This window comes from Acomys russatus, chromosome 17, assembly GCF_903995435.1.
Source record: "Acomys russatus chromosome 17, mAcoRus1.1, whole genome shotgun sequence".
Lineage (NCBI taxonomy): Eukaryota > Metazoa > Chordata > Mammalia > Rodentia > Muridae > Acomys > Acomys russatus.
This window is the reverse complement of record NC_067153.1, coordinates 11,520,856-11,534,488: the sequence shown is the minus strand read 5'-3', so window position 1 is coordinate 11,534,488 and position 13,633 is coordinate 11,520,856. Positions and strand designations below refer to the sequence as shown.

At 48.9% G+C, this 13,633-nt stretch overlaps 1 protein-coding gene across 2 annotated transcripts in view; it reads right to left on the bottom strand.

Annotated features, from left to right (window-relative positions):
- Positions 1 to 13,633, bottom strand: part of Ago2 (argonaute RISC catalytic component 2) — a 78,301-nt gene that overhangs the window by 19,757 nt on the left and 44,911 nt on the right. For both annotated transcript variants that reach the window (XM_051159561.1, XM_051159560.1), the window contains exons 3-8: positions 11,960 to 12,080; positions 7,321 to 7,502; positions 5,537 to 5,673; positions 3,988 to 4,122; positions 3,378 to 3,465; positions 837 to 984 (exon numbers count right to left, since the gene is read on the bottom strand). In XM_051159561.1, the coding sequence (XP_051015518.1) occupies positions 837 to 984; positions 3,378 to 3,465; positions 3,988 to 4,122; positions 5,537 to 5,673; positions 7,321 to 7,502; positions 11,960 to 12,080 (811 nt within the window). The remainder of the gene's footprint in view (positions 1 to 836; positions 985 to 3,377; positions 3,466 to 3,987; positions 4,123 to 5,536; positions 5,674 to 7,320; positions 7,503 to 11,959; positions 12,081 to 13,633) is intronic.

The window sequence follows — 13,633 nt, the reverse complement described above, 5'->3', positions numbered from 1 at the left end:
TGGCGAGGGGGAGTGGAGGGAGTTTTCAGAGCTCAGCACCCAAGCCAGAGCGCTGGCTGCTCGAAAGCCTACCACGCACAACGGAACTTCTAGGAAAACCCGGCATGAAAGACGAGCATCCTTCAGCTTTTGTGGTGCTCTGCTGGGCACAGGGCCAATCTAGAGTTCTGGATTTGAGCTGGGCATAATGAGTGGCTCACATCTGTTGTGTTGTCTAGTTTTATGTCAATTTGACACAAGCTTTACTCATCTGAGGGGGGGGAAGCCTCCACAAAATTAGGCTGTAGGCAGGCCTGTATGGTATTTTCTTAATTAGTGACTGATGGGGGGCCCACCATGCCAGAGTGGGGGTCCTGGACTCCATAGGAACGTAGTCTAACAAGCCACGGGAATAGGAGCAACACCCCTCCACAGCTCTGTATCGGCTCTACCTCTAGGTTTTTGCTCAGCTGGGTTCCCACCCAGCTGATGTCCTTAGTGATGCAGAAGAGTACATGAAATAAACCCTTTCCTCTCCAGCTTGCTTTTGGCCCTTAAGCAACATAAAAACCTAAGGAAGACACCCATTATCCCAGGGCTCACAGGCTGAGGCAGGCAGGCAGGATCTCTGAGAGGGAGGGGTCTACAAAGACAATTCCAGGCCAGCCGAGACTATGCAATGAGATCATATCTAAAAAATAGGGGGGTGGGTAATTCTACCCAAGCTGCTGATCTCATCCCATTGTAGGGGAAGGAGTACACAAAGGGGACACATCTCAACAACGCCATGAATTAGCCAAGTCCTATAGCGAGACTGGGCTGGATTGGGGCTTCTCCTCCCCAGGGCAGGGACTTGCCTCCAAAGGTAGGTAGGTGTGTTTCTGCTCCTGTCCAACCTGTAAACACGGGAGGTGGGGGTAGCGCAGAACCAGCTTGTGCCTGTCCTTGAAGTACTGGGCCACTGTACACTCCACTGTCTGCCCACTCTCCTGCTGCAACGGGAACCTGCAGAAAGAGGTGAGTTAGGGAAGAACTTTCAGGCTCCCTGAACACTGGCACTCCACTGCACCTCCCAGGAGCAAATATCTACACTGTGCAGGAAGCTAATCCTTCAAGTATCTCCTGGACTATTCTAGAGCCTCGCAACTCTCAGGCTGCCTATGCCTGCTGGGAAAGATCAACTACCTACACATCTAAGAAAGGTACCAATCACAGTTTCTACTAAACAGTCCAGGACACAGAAGATGAATCCAGAAAGGTCTGTATGCTTCCCAGCAGACCACGGTGACTCTACCTAACTCCTGTACCCTTGGCTCCCAGCAGTCAGAAGATAGTAGAGTCTCCCAAGATAAAAGCAGGCTGCTCTTAGCTCTAGGATTTCCTTGTAGGGGTGATCACTAAGACATAAATAGGGAGGTGAGCTATGTGCCACATGCAGGGGATGGCAGCTCCCAGGTGGGACAGGCCATCTGGCCCAGCTTTCTTGATGGACTCGTTTGTTCTGTCCAGGTAATCTGTCACTTCTTGTCCAATGGGCAGGTGACAGGACACATATCTAGTCCACCAAACCCTGATGTCCCATGAGGACCGGGCACCTTGGCACTCTAACAACAGTCTGTTTTCTGTGAATGAAATAAGCCAGCAAATTCTTACTAGGTACAACAGATCTGGAACAGGGCACAGTGCATACGCATACAGTTTTCTCATAAACACAGTCAATTGTGTTCTTGCCACTAGACAAATGACAGCATGATGGGACACTTAAAAGAGACTACAGTTCTAGACACCCTTGCAAGTGCTCCAGTCAGCAGGGCCAGTCAGCTGTGCCAAGGGTCAAAATGATGATGCCCACATGTGTCTCTGCTCGTTCTAGACCTAAGCAAACAACAGAGCAGACACCCCAACACTGGTAAGGTCACTTCTGTTTCCCTGAGCATACGGGATTTCGGTGTTGGAATTTACATTTGTTTGTTTGTTTTGGTTTTTTGAGATAGGGCTTCTCTGTGTAGCCCTGGCTGTCCTGGAACTCACTCTGTAGGCCAGGCTGGCCTGGAACTCACAGGGATCTGCCTGCCCAAGTGCTGGTATTAAAGGTGTGCACTATATTTTATGCATATGGGTGTTTTGTCTGCATGAAAGTCTGCATACCAGAAAAGGGCATGGGATCCTATGAGACCACAGTTACAGACAGTTGTGAGCTGCCAAGATGTTTGAAGTTGAACCCAAGGCCTCTAGAAGAGCGGCCAGTGCTCTTTACCTTTAAGCACTCCTCCACCTCTCACTTTTTTTTTTTTTTTTTTTGGTAAATTATTTTACTGACCATCATGGCACATGCCTTAAATCCCAGCATCCAGCAAGCAGATCCATCTTTGTGAGTAGTTCCAGGCCAGCCTAGTCTATGTAGTAAATTCCACTCCCTCCTCCTATTTTTGGTTGTTGTTGTTTTAGGTTTTTCAAGACAAGGTTTCTGCGTGTAATAGCCCTGGCTGTCCTAGACTCACTTTGTAGACCAGGCTGACCTCGAACGCACAGAGATCCACCTGCATCTGCTGGGATTAAAGGTGTGCACCACCACACCCAGCTACAAATCCATGTCTTTTTTAAAAAAAATATTTATGTATATATTTTCATATATGAGTACTCTATCTGCATGTACACTTGCACACTAGAAGAGGGCATCAGATCTCATTACAGATGGTTGTGAGCCACTATGCGGTTGCTGGGAATTGAACTCAGGTCCTCTGGAAGAGCAGACAGTGAGTGCTCTTAACCACTGAGTCATCTCTACAGCCCCTAAAACCATGTCTTAAAAACAAAACAAAATAAACCAGGGGTTGGAGAGATGGTGTAGAGATTAAGAACACCGGCTGCTCTTGCGGAGGATGCAGGTTTGATTCCCAGCATTCATACAGTGGCTCACAGCCACCTGTAACTCCTGTCCCAATGATCTAATGCCTTTTCTGACCTCCACAGGGACTAGGTACACACGTGGTAAATAGACATACATGCAGGCAAAAAATTTATACAATAAAAATAGAGATATAAATTTAAGAACAATAAATCCCCCCAAACAATCATTATATTTTACATTATGTGTGTGTACATGTATGTGCCTGTGGATTTGTGCACATGTCAGTACAGATAATAGAGGAGCTCATAAGAGGGCAGCAGGTTGTAAGCTGACTAACATGGGTGCTGGGAACGAACTTGTGTCCTCTGCTAAGAGCAATACATGGAGTCATTTCTCCAGCCTGTGGAGTTCACTTTTTAGTGTAGAGTATAAGTGAGTCGCAGAGGTAGCTACCACTGTCAGGACAGTCCATGACTTTCAGTCTGAGAAGCTGAATGACGGGGCAGGCCTGAGTTTGAAAGTAGGACTTGCTGTTTGGCTGCCTTACGTTTGGTGACTGGCAGGCCGCCGGGTCACATTGCAGACACGGTACTTCCTCTTCATCTGACCACAGTGCGTTATCTCCACCTTTAGACCTGGTGACAGACAGCGGGCATCAGAACTGCTCATCATGCATTTACAGTCCAAGCCACACTCTAGGCTTTCACACATGCGGCTCTGGCCACAGGCAAAGCCATGGGGTTCTAGAGCTGAGGTATAAGAAATGTGAGCTAGTCCCAGAATGCCCACCGTGGCTGGACCCACCTGGTCCAGAGATGCCCTCTGGCAGAAAAACTCTGAGGAGTAAGACGTGGGTACCATTACTACCCTTCTCTGAGACCTAACATTTGTGATTTAGACAGGACATCCTTGGCTGCTCATCAGAGTCAGGGGTCCAGCTATCTCAGAGTCACGCGTGTCTTGGCTCGCTTTTCCCACAGCTCCTACCTCCTGCACTAGAGGTGGCACAAGAACTCATACGTGCATGGGCGGGGACAGGGATGGGGAGACAGGGACAGGGATGGGGGGGACAGGGACAGGGATGGGGCGGGAACAGGGATGGGGGGGACGGGGACGGGGACAGATAACCTAGCCAACCGTGCTGGGTGCTTCTTTACCTTTAATTTCTTTGGTAAACTTCACCCTTTGGGAATCTGTCAGAGGTTTTTGTTGTTCTTCAATACTTTTAAAATCCAAAACTTCACAAACAAACTCGATGACTGGCTGTGCCTTGTAAAATGCTGTTGCTGATACTATGTGCAGGAAGAGAGAAACAGACAAGTTTGATGGAGTAAGCCATGTGACTAGCTCGCAGCTCAGGAGGCCTGGCCTCCGTTCTCCTCTATGGAATGCCCCTTGGCCCTTTGTGATAAGAAAACCTACGTCTACTATGCTCAGCGCTCCACACTCCAAGGGAGAGACTGGCCCCAGGAGGCTCCATGCACTCTGGAGCCAAAGGCAATGAACGGTAAGGGGCTAGTGGAGTCTCAAGAAGTCACGCAAAGAATTACTGAGGTCTTGAACAAGCCTAGCCGGACAGGGACATCCAGAGCATCCTGCAGGGTTCTCTGGCCGCCCCCAACAACAGGCATCCCTGAGGTTTTCCTTCCTTGTAGTTCTTCTGCAATCAGGGTCCATCTGACCAAGCTGTGACCTGCAGGCCCTTCCAGGGCTTTTGTAAGACCTGATCTCCTCCTGGTTGTCTGTGTCTGGCAGAGGGGAAGAGGACTCAAGCAGAGGTGACCCCGCACCTACTGAAGCAAGGGGAACAACAGGGGGTCTACAGTGTCCCTCAACATTGAAAGCTAACTGGATTGTAGGGGCTCTGAACCAACCAGTGGATTCACCCATTGATGGAATCGCAATCAGATGGCATTTCCGCGGGCTGTAAAACTCAAGTGAAGGTCCTGATGGAGGAAGTACTGGTTCCCTGGGGGTGTGCCCTTAAGAACCCGCCTTGCCCCTGGCCCCTTTCTGTCTCCTTGCTTCCGGGCTACCATGAGATAAGCAGCTATGCTGTCACACCTCTTTGCCTAGGTGATTGCTTCAGGGCGACAGCATCAGCTTACTGTTGCCTGAGGCCTCTGAAACTGTACACTAATCTTTACTGCTGGTAAATGGCTTCTTCTAGGTCCTTGCCACAGCAATGACAGATCTAATACACCCTCAAGGCTGGAAGACCATTGGGAACTGCCAGCCACTCGCACCTAATGGTGTCCTTTCCTTAGTATGAACACCAAATTGAGTAAACAAGAAACATGGGGGGAGAAAGTGAGGGGTGTGGCCCCAACCCCACACCTGGTGTGTTCTAGCAGTGCAAAGGACCTGGCAGAGGCAGCTCTCTAGGTTGGCTCAAGGGTCCCTGGGAGTGGAGTACTCTAAGGGCTCTGATACTCAACCAGCAACCACCTTAGACACCAAAGAGACGGTTAACATAGGCTGGTACCAACCAGAGCCCTACTAGAGAGAACTCCTCGGAATGTTTTCAAATCTCCACCCACTGCAATGGGGCTGCATGGGCCCCATCCACCCTGCATTGAAGCCATGGGCTTTTCTTTTTTTTTTTTTTTCCTTTTTTTTTTATTAATTTATTCTTGTTACATCTCAATGTTTATCCCATCCCTTGTATCCTCCCATTCCTCCCCCCCCCCCATGGGCTTTTCTTACCATCAATATTCAGCATCATTTTCCAAAGAGAAGGTCGGACAGACTGATGAAAGCCAAACCACACTTCTCGGCCCCCACCCAGAGGGTTGGAACAGCCTTCAGATGCCGTAAAGAAGGAGCGGCCGACGGGGGTGTACCTGCAACAGGAACAAGCCCTCTCCTAATCAGACAGAATCAGCCAGGAAGGGCCAGGCTGGGCCCATGGCTCTCCTCTAGTCACCCCAGCAGGCACACCTACACTCAAGAGACCATTCTAGGCTTTTTTCTGTAAAGTCACATTCATTTTATAGAGTCCTAGTTTGTGTCCACACAGTGTAAGCCGTATCCCTGTGGTCTTACACCAGCCAGTAGTCTGTATGGGACACTGTCAACAGCTCCCTGCTTCCGGGGCCTGAGCTCAGCTGCGGAAACATCCCTAAGGCCTACAGGCCAGTTATGCGCACAATGACCTGAGCGACAGCCTACCCACCTGCTATGACACACCCTCCATGCAGCCTCACCTACAGACTAACGGACACATGGGCTGTACCAGCATGCAGGATGCCAAAGGGAGGAACTGTGTTCAGCTGAGTTACTCGCACTGCTTGCCAACGGAATTATCAAGCGTGCCTGCCTCATGTCCTGCCTGTGCTTGCTAATCCTGCTGCATCTTGACAATCTCCAAAGGGATTCAGAAGGAAGAAACCATAGGAATTCCTGCTGCCCGACTAGATGTATAGATAACACGGGCAAGGAGGTGGCTCGGGGGCAGGGGTGCTCATAGCCAAGCCTGATGAGCTGACTTCCATCCCCAGGATGCACATGGTAGAGAGAGGGACCTGACTCCTAAGTTATCCTCCGCCCCATATACACACACTGGGGCATGCCCGTACAGGTAAAAGAAATGCTGGTTTGCTTAAACTATAGACAAGATTTTGGGTTTTTTTTTTTTTTTGTTTTTTTTTCGAGACAGGGTTTCTCTGTGTAGCCTTGGCCATCCTGGACTCACTTTGTAGACCAGGCTGGCCTCGAACTCACAGCGATCCGCCTGTCTCTGCCTCCCGAGTGCTGGGATTAAAGGCATGCGCCACCACGCCCGGCCCGACAAGATTTTGTTAATTGCCACTTTAGGTGATTTCTGTACCTACCTGCCTTCCTTCCATCAACATTTCTTAGCAGTGACAGGCAGGTCAGGGCCCTGCCAAGAGCGACAGCTGGCTCTGGGAGCAGTCTCCACTATGCCTAATGTGTAGATAGGGGGCCAAAGAAGCACCCAATTGTCTCCAGAGCAGAGAAGAGTCAGTCCCCGGGCCTAAGCTTTCTGCTGCTCACTTGTCATTTCCTAGGTCCATTTTCACCATTCCTGAGGTCCTATTGTGTGCTTTATGTGAGAGCCAAGTTCAGATGTGACTCCCTGACCTTGGTCCCACGTGCTAGTCAATGCAACACACCATCTGGCAACTGGAAAAACGACAAACCACTGAAATGATTGCGGCCCCTGCTAGGTGCCAAGGGTGATCCTCTAATACAAGAGGCCAGTGCCTCTGGAGCTGGCCATCGCCATTAAAGTTGTGGAAAGGTCTCCCAAGGATGGGCGTTCAATTAAGCATAATGTGGGTGGCCAATGTGCTGTCTGCATAGGGCAGTGTGAGCTCACAGCTAGAGAGGTGACCCTTCTTCACTCTAACAGTATCCCTTTCCATCTCAGGCTGATTGCATGTGTGGCCATCAACACTGGCTCCTCCCTTCCTTGGTCAAGATCTCAATCTTTCTGAGAACACTCCCCACGCACCTAATGCCCTCACCTCATGGATGGCAAGTGCCTCATGACAACGTCCAGGGCCTGGATCGTCTCGAAGGGGACGCTGGGCAGCCGCCCCGAAAGTGCATCGTGTAATGCCTGCAAGCTCACGCATGACACCCACTTGATGGATACCTTGAAGATACGATCTTTACCTTCTCCTGGCAGCGTGACTTCCAGTTCCACCTGCCAAACCAAAGCGCAAAGGTCATTTCCTCCCAAAAAGCAGAAGAAATTAAAATTTTAACTTTATTTTTGTGTACCTGCAGGGATGTACATGTGTGGAGACCAAAAGCCTACACTTAGTATCTTCAGCTGCTTTCCACGTTGTATGTTCGTTCTCTTTGAACTTGGGGCTAGCTGGTTAGGCAAGGCTGCTCAGGCAGTGAGCCCAAGGGATCTGCACCCAGTGCTGAAGACAATTTGCTTTCATGACAAGCACTTTACTGAATGAGGCACCTCCCCAGACTCAATTTTATTTACTTTTAACAAATAGGCAACCACACAGCTTTGTGATGTTGGTGGTCAATATACTGGATAGTGGTTTTAAAAAAATGTATTCAGATGAATCCTCAGCACGCAGAAAACTCATGACTCCCACACCAAGCCCACTTTTTCCCCATAATCACTCATTCAATCTACCCGTAACTTAATGTCCACTGTTGGATTGCTATTGTACCTATAACACTGTATCATGACTGTGGTCCACAAACCGTTGCTCAGGTGATAATCAAAATGGCTTTGTTGCCAGGTGGGATGGTGCACATCTGTAATGCCAGTACTCAAGGAGGCAGAAGCCGAGGAGCTCTGTGAATTCAAGGCCAGCCTGGTCTGCAAATCAAGTCCAGGACAGCCAAGGCTACACAGAGAAACCCTGTCTCAAAAAGGCTTTGTTATCTGTTATTGACATGTCCCTGTGATTCTGAAATACTTTATCCTTAAGTACCCAAATCTTAGAGCAGTGAGACTGGGTCACTTCATCCTGTAAGTATCACCACGGACACTGAGCTGGAAAAAAAGCTCAAGGGCCCGGGGCCAGGAAAAGGCAGAGAGGGGACTGGGATTTAGACTGACCAATGCCACTACCCACAGGGAAATCAACCCGGATGTGTGTCCATAACCCAAGTATGTCAGGTACATCACACGGTAGCTATCTAAGTAGAGAAGATAGCGAGCAGGCTAGACTCAATCTCTGAGCACACTGACATCGAGCCATGCAGCTCTTGCTTGGACATCCTTGCAAGAAGGAAATCAAATTGAGAACGAAAAAAAACGTGCATTTTGGTACGGCACACCACTAAGAAACAAAGAGAGAAGAAAGCTGCACCCAGACACAAAGAAACAGTGTTGAGGGAGGTTGTAAACACACAGAGGCAGCTGTGTCTTCAAGACTTCCCTGTCCTCAGCTCCAGGGCCACCTACCCCCACCCCCATAGAAGGAGTGACAGCACTAGCAGGTGTCTGGCGTCACCACCACTATGCTGGACAGGCCAGGGGGACAGCTGCAGGGCTTGGTGCCATGCATCCTTTCCTGACATGGACGTGCAGGTCACGCCCTGGTTCAGTGTGCCCAGGGAGCTGTCTAAAGGGCTACTGTGACTTTGTACAACAATCTTCTGTGCTGGATAAGTTTTTTGGGTTTGCTTCTTGTCAACTTGACAGAGCTCGCATCACGTGGCAAAATGGAGCCTCACTTGAGGACCTGCCTTTATCAGAGTAGCTTCTTAATTCATGATTGCTGTACGAGGACCCAGCCCACTGTGAGTGGAGCTTCTCTTGGGCATGTGGTTCTGGGTTACACAAAAAGGCAAGCTGAGAACGCCAGTGACCCATGTTCTTCTATGGCCCCTGCTTCAGCTCGTCCCTCAGGGGTTCTCATATGTCTTCTCTCAATGATGCACTATACACTATAACCATTAACCTAAACCCTCCCAAGCCCAAGCTGCTTTGTTTCTTTATCCCAGCAACAGAAATTGAATGAGAACAAAATTGGCACCAGAATTGGAGCATTGCTACGATAGACCTTACCATGTCGTTCTTTTGGAGGGCTATGGAAGCATTTGGAACTTGGGGTTAGCAGTGCTCAGAACCTACCTAAGCTGTTGTTACGGGAGCTTGAAAGGTAAGAATGTTAGAGCAGTGCAGACAACAGAAGCCTGGCGTGTGAAGTTTCAGGGGGAAACAAAGGCCATCAGAGCCATCAGTGCGATGTATTTGAGGTAAGAGTCTATGTTAGTGAAAGCTTTTGTGCTTTATTGTGCTGGTCAGCTGGGGTTGAAGAATTGGCTGTAATTGGAAGTGACCAGCATCCCTGAGGTGAAATGTTCTCTTAGGGTATTTACTTAAAGTCAGTGCAGAGGGGGCCAAGGGTAGCCAAACATGGCAATGTATAAATCCTTCACATGGTTCTGGTTTTGATGGATGAAGACTGCAGAGTTGAAGGAGTCATGGAGAGAAGCTGAGGCTTAGCACCACATGGCAGGCTTAGAATTTCTGAAGAGAAGGCATTGGTGAAGGTACAGCCTCAGTTGCAATGGAGACCCCAGGACTGAGGAGTCATAGAGTGCAGCTGAGACTTGATGCCACAAGGACGGTCACAGTCCCTAGAGAGAGAGGCCAGGAGTCCTGTGGTAAAGTGTGGCCTCACCTGCAGTGGAGACTGCTCAGAAGCTGCAAACTTGCAGGCAGCTGGCAGGAGAAGGCATGGCTGGACACAGCCCAGGGTAACGCATCAGGATGTTTTGGTGAAAGAAGACTGAGGACTTCAGGGCCAACATTAGAACAAGCGGTCTAACTTTCCAGCTGTGTCCCATGTCAAAGTGAGGCTATGGGGTAGCAGGCACAGGTACTGTCAGCCTTAAGGAGCTCTGCTGTCTTCCCACATAGGCCGGCAGTGAGGTAGACGCCAGCGGATAGAGATGAGGGAAGCTCTGCAGAGGGCCGCTCCTTGGGAAGGTGATGTGACGTGGACAATGGCACGTACCCATACCAGGTACCAGGCCCCACTGAGCCACTACATAGGATGCTAAGCTAATGAATTCAAGGAGAGTCCTTTCTTACTACAGATGGCCCAAAACAAACAAACAAAAACAGAACAAGACAAAAAACAACAAACCCCTGAAAACAAAGCTTTGCTGGTAGTAAAAGAAATGGCAAATGTTTTTGATTGGCTCAGACGAAAGGGAAACAATCCCTAGCCCCATCCCATGTTAGCTGAGGGTTGCCAAGCTCTCTGGACGTCTGCCTTGTCACATGACAACACCATCAAGGGTGACTAGGAATAAGTCCGAAGGACTGTGCATCTCCAAACGTTCTGTGTGCATGCAAACACACAGGCACTAAAACAGTGCCCACTATACCTTCCAGAGCGCTTGTGTCTTGGGCAGAGCTTTTCAAACCTTGTTACTTACACTACAATGTAGGACCAGAGGGGCACACTAAGTCCCCAGACCCGAGACGACCCACACTGCAGTGAGGCCTGAGATGCACCATACACAGAAGTAGGGCTGCTCCATCCTGCCGTGGAAGGGTAGTCAGGTTGGCAAGGGAGGAGTCTCGTGTCAGGTCCCATTACTAAGAAAGGCATACATACTACATCTATTTTCACTCCAGTCTGGGCTGTTAGCTCATATGACTGTGTGTCTGCATCTGAGCATCAGAGACGCGCACAACCTCCCCCCCCACCTTCAGGAGGCCTCCCGTCAGGCTCCTCCCGGTGTCTAATTATAAATCTGTACCACAAAACTGTGAATAAACTCCTTATGCTTTTCTTTCTTATAGAGCTTGAAACAAAAACAAATGTGTAAATCAAACACAAAACCTTAAGATCAATAAATCTCCGATTCACATAATGTTAACTTGCAGGGAGAGCCTGCTCTGCTCATTTACACCCAGCCCTGGGATTCCCTCCAACTCGGAACCTCACGCCCATCATCCGATCCTGGAGTGGCAGCAGCGACCCACGTGCCACTGGTGACTGGGAGAAGCGAGATGAGAATATGGCAAAAGGAGCTGTAGAGCCATTGGATACCCTCCCTGCCCTAACACAGTGCGTTCCTGTCACCGTGGTGACACGGAGCAGGGCCACCAGGTACTGAGACTACCTGGCCCCTCAGGGAATACAGATAGCCACAGAGAAGCCAAGGCATTTGGTCACTTAGCAACACAAACGTGCCGGTCCCTTCATTCTCAGAAGTGTCAAAGTCTGGGCAGAAGCTTTATTACTTTTTAAATAAAGTGAAGATAAGCATTAAAATTATAAGGGAAAGTAACTGTTTTCTATGGCCACTGCACCAGCTTGACCCATCTTCCTCCTCCTCCTCACTGCAGAGGGGGCTGCTGCAGCACATCTGATTTGTTACATTGCCAGCAACACACACACACACACACACACACACACACACACACACACACAGGCTATGTTTGGTGGTCTGTGGGTTGCGTTTCACTGGGAGTGTTTGCTATCTGACCAGCTTCACTGCAAACCACAGCACACCCACACACCTCATGATGAGGCCCACACACAGCAGCTGCCCGGGCCTCCCAGATGAAGTCATTTTATACACCAGAGAAATAAGTAGCATTGGGACATTTGTGAACCTCACTGTACTAGTTGGACCCGGCCACAGCACTCACAGCCTCACCTTGTCCCTGCCAATTGGAAGGGGCATGGCGGTGTACAGATTCTTCCTTCCATCAAACACTGGCTTCCGGTCCCCGAAGATCTGGGTCTTAAAGTGCTGGACCATGTGCTCCACAATTTCCCTAAAACAGAGAATTCAGCAAAATGTCAATGAAGTTGAAGAGGTGGCACGGGGGCTGGCATCTATCTGAGACACACTAGCATTTGTGCCTATCATGTGGCTTTCCACCGTCTTCTTTGGGGAAAGGGGGAAAAAAACCAACCAAGACCTGAAGCGTGCTTATCTCATTTCCTGGTCACACAAATGTAGGAGAATGTCCTTGTGAGTTGCATGGGCAGATAGTGGATGCTACTCAGAGTGTCCAAGTACACCAAAGGGGAGCCACTCGAATGTCTGTCCAAAGTTGTAGACTGGACACCCTCTCTCTGTTGTAAGGTTGATGTTCCTCATAGTCCACACACATTTTCTGGCACACAAAGGGACCACACTTGTTACAGTCACAGGCATGGTGTGCAGCCATCACCAACATCTTAAATGAAGCCCCTCACCCACTTTCCCCAAGTCAAGCAGAGAGTAGTTGCAGAGACCTCTAAGGAGGACCCTCTGCGCTGGCTAGGCGCATACTAGGCTCCTGACTTTAGGATCAGTATGCACTCTGTGCCCTATAGCAGCCCACATGCTGAACATGGACAACAGCAGCTAGCCACCAGGCCTCATCCTCGCCAATGAAGACCAAATCACCAGTCCTCTAGAACCTACGGGTTCCAACACTATCCAGAGATATAAAAAGCGCAGAGAGGTGCCAAGAGCAAGGGGCAGTGGCAAGAGGCCACTACGGGTGCTCTCTTCTGCACCCTGCTTCCTAGCCCCTGGGAATGGCTGCGCAGTAGCTGGCATATGCTTGCTGTTACTTTCACTACAGTTCTGGAAGCTTCTTTTTAAAAAGGTCATACTTCATTTCAGTTGGTTTCTTATTATGCAGGTTTGATGCTACTGCATCTCTTTGTGACACAAAGCTAAAAAAGCTTGCTCAGACTGCCTCCCACCCCAGCTTTCCCACAAGACTATGAACAATCCAAGGTTTTATACAAACATACAGACACACAGACACAACATTTTGTTTTGTTTTCTGAGCTCAGAGGTTAAGAGCACTCACTGACTGCACTTCCAGAGGTATTGAGTTCAATTTCCAGCAACATGGTGGCACATAAAAAAATTTTAAATTGCTCTTATATTTTGTTTTTTGAAAAAAAAAAAATTTTTTTTTGTTTTACTTTTAATTACATGTGTTGTGTATGGGTGTGTGTGTGCAAGTAGTCCCTGGAGCTGGAGTTGCAGGTGGTTATTAGCGGCTTGGTGTGGGTGCTGGGAAAGTCACTAACCCTCCTGCCACAGTCTCCAGTGCTCACTATTCTTTTATACTTAGATGTCTGGGGCCTGATATTGTCCTACTATGTATCTTAATAATGTGTTCTTATTACCATGTACAATGCCTATAAATTTAGATATCATCAAGCCATGATAACATCTGGTAAGCTATTGATTCCCCATGTCTCTGAAGGTTGGCACCCTATATCAATCCTTTTGAGATAATCACTTAAAACTAAAATACCAGCCCAGAGGGCATGAAATATTTTTACTTTAATATATGTACCAAACTGCCTTCTAAAACTT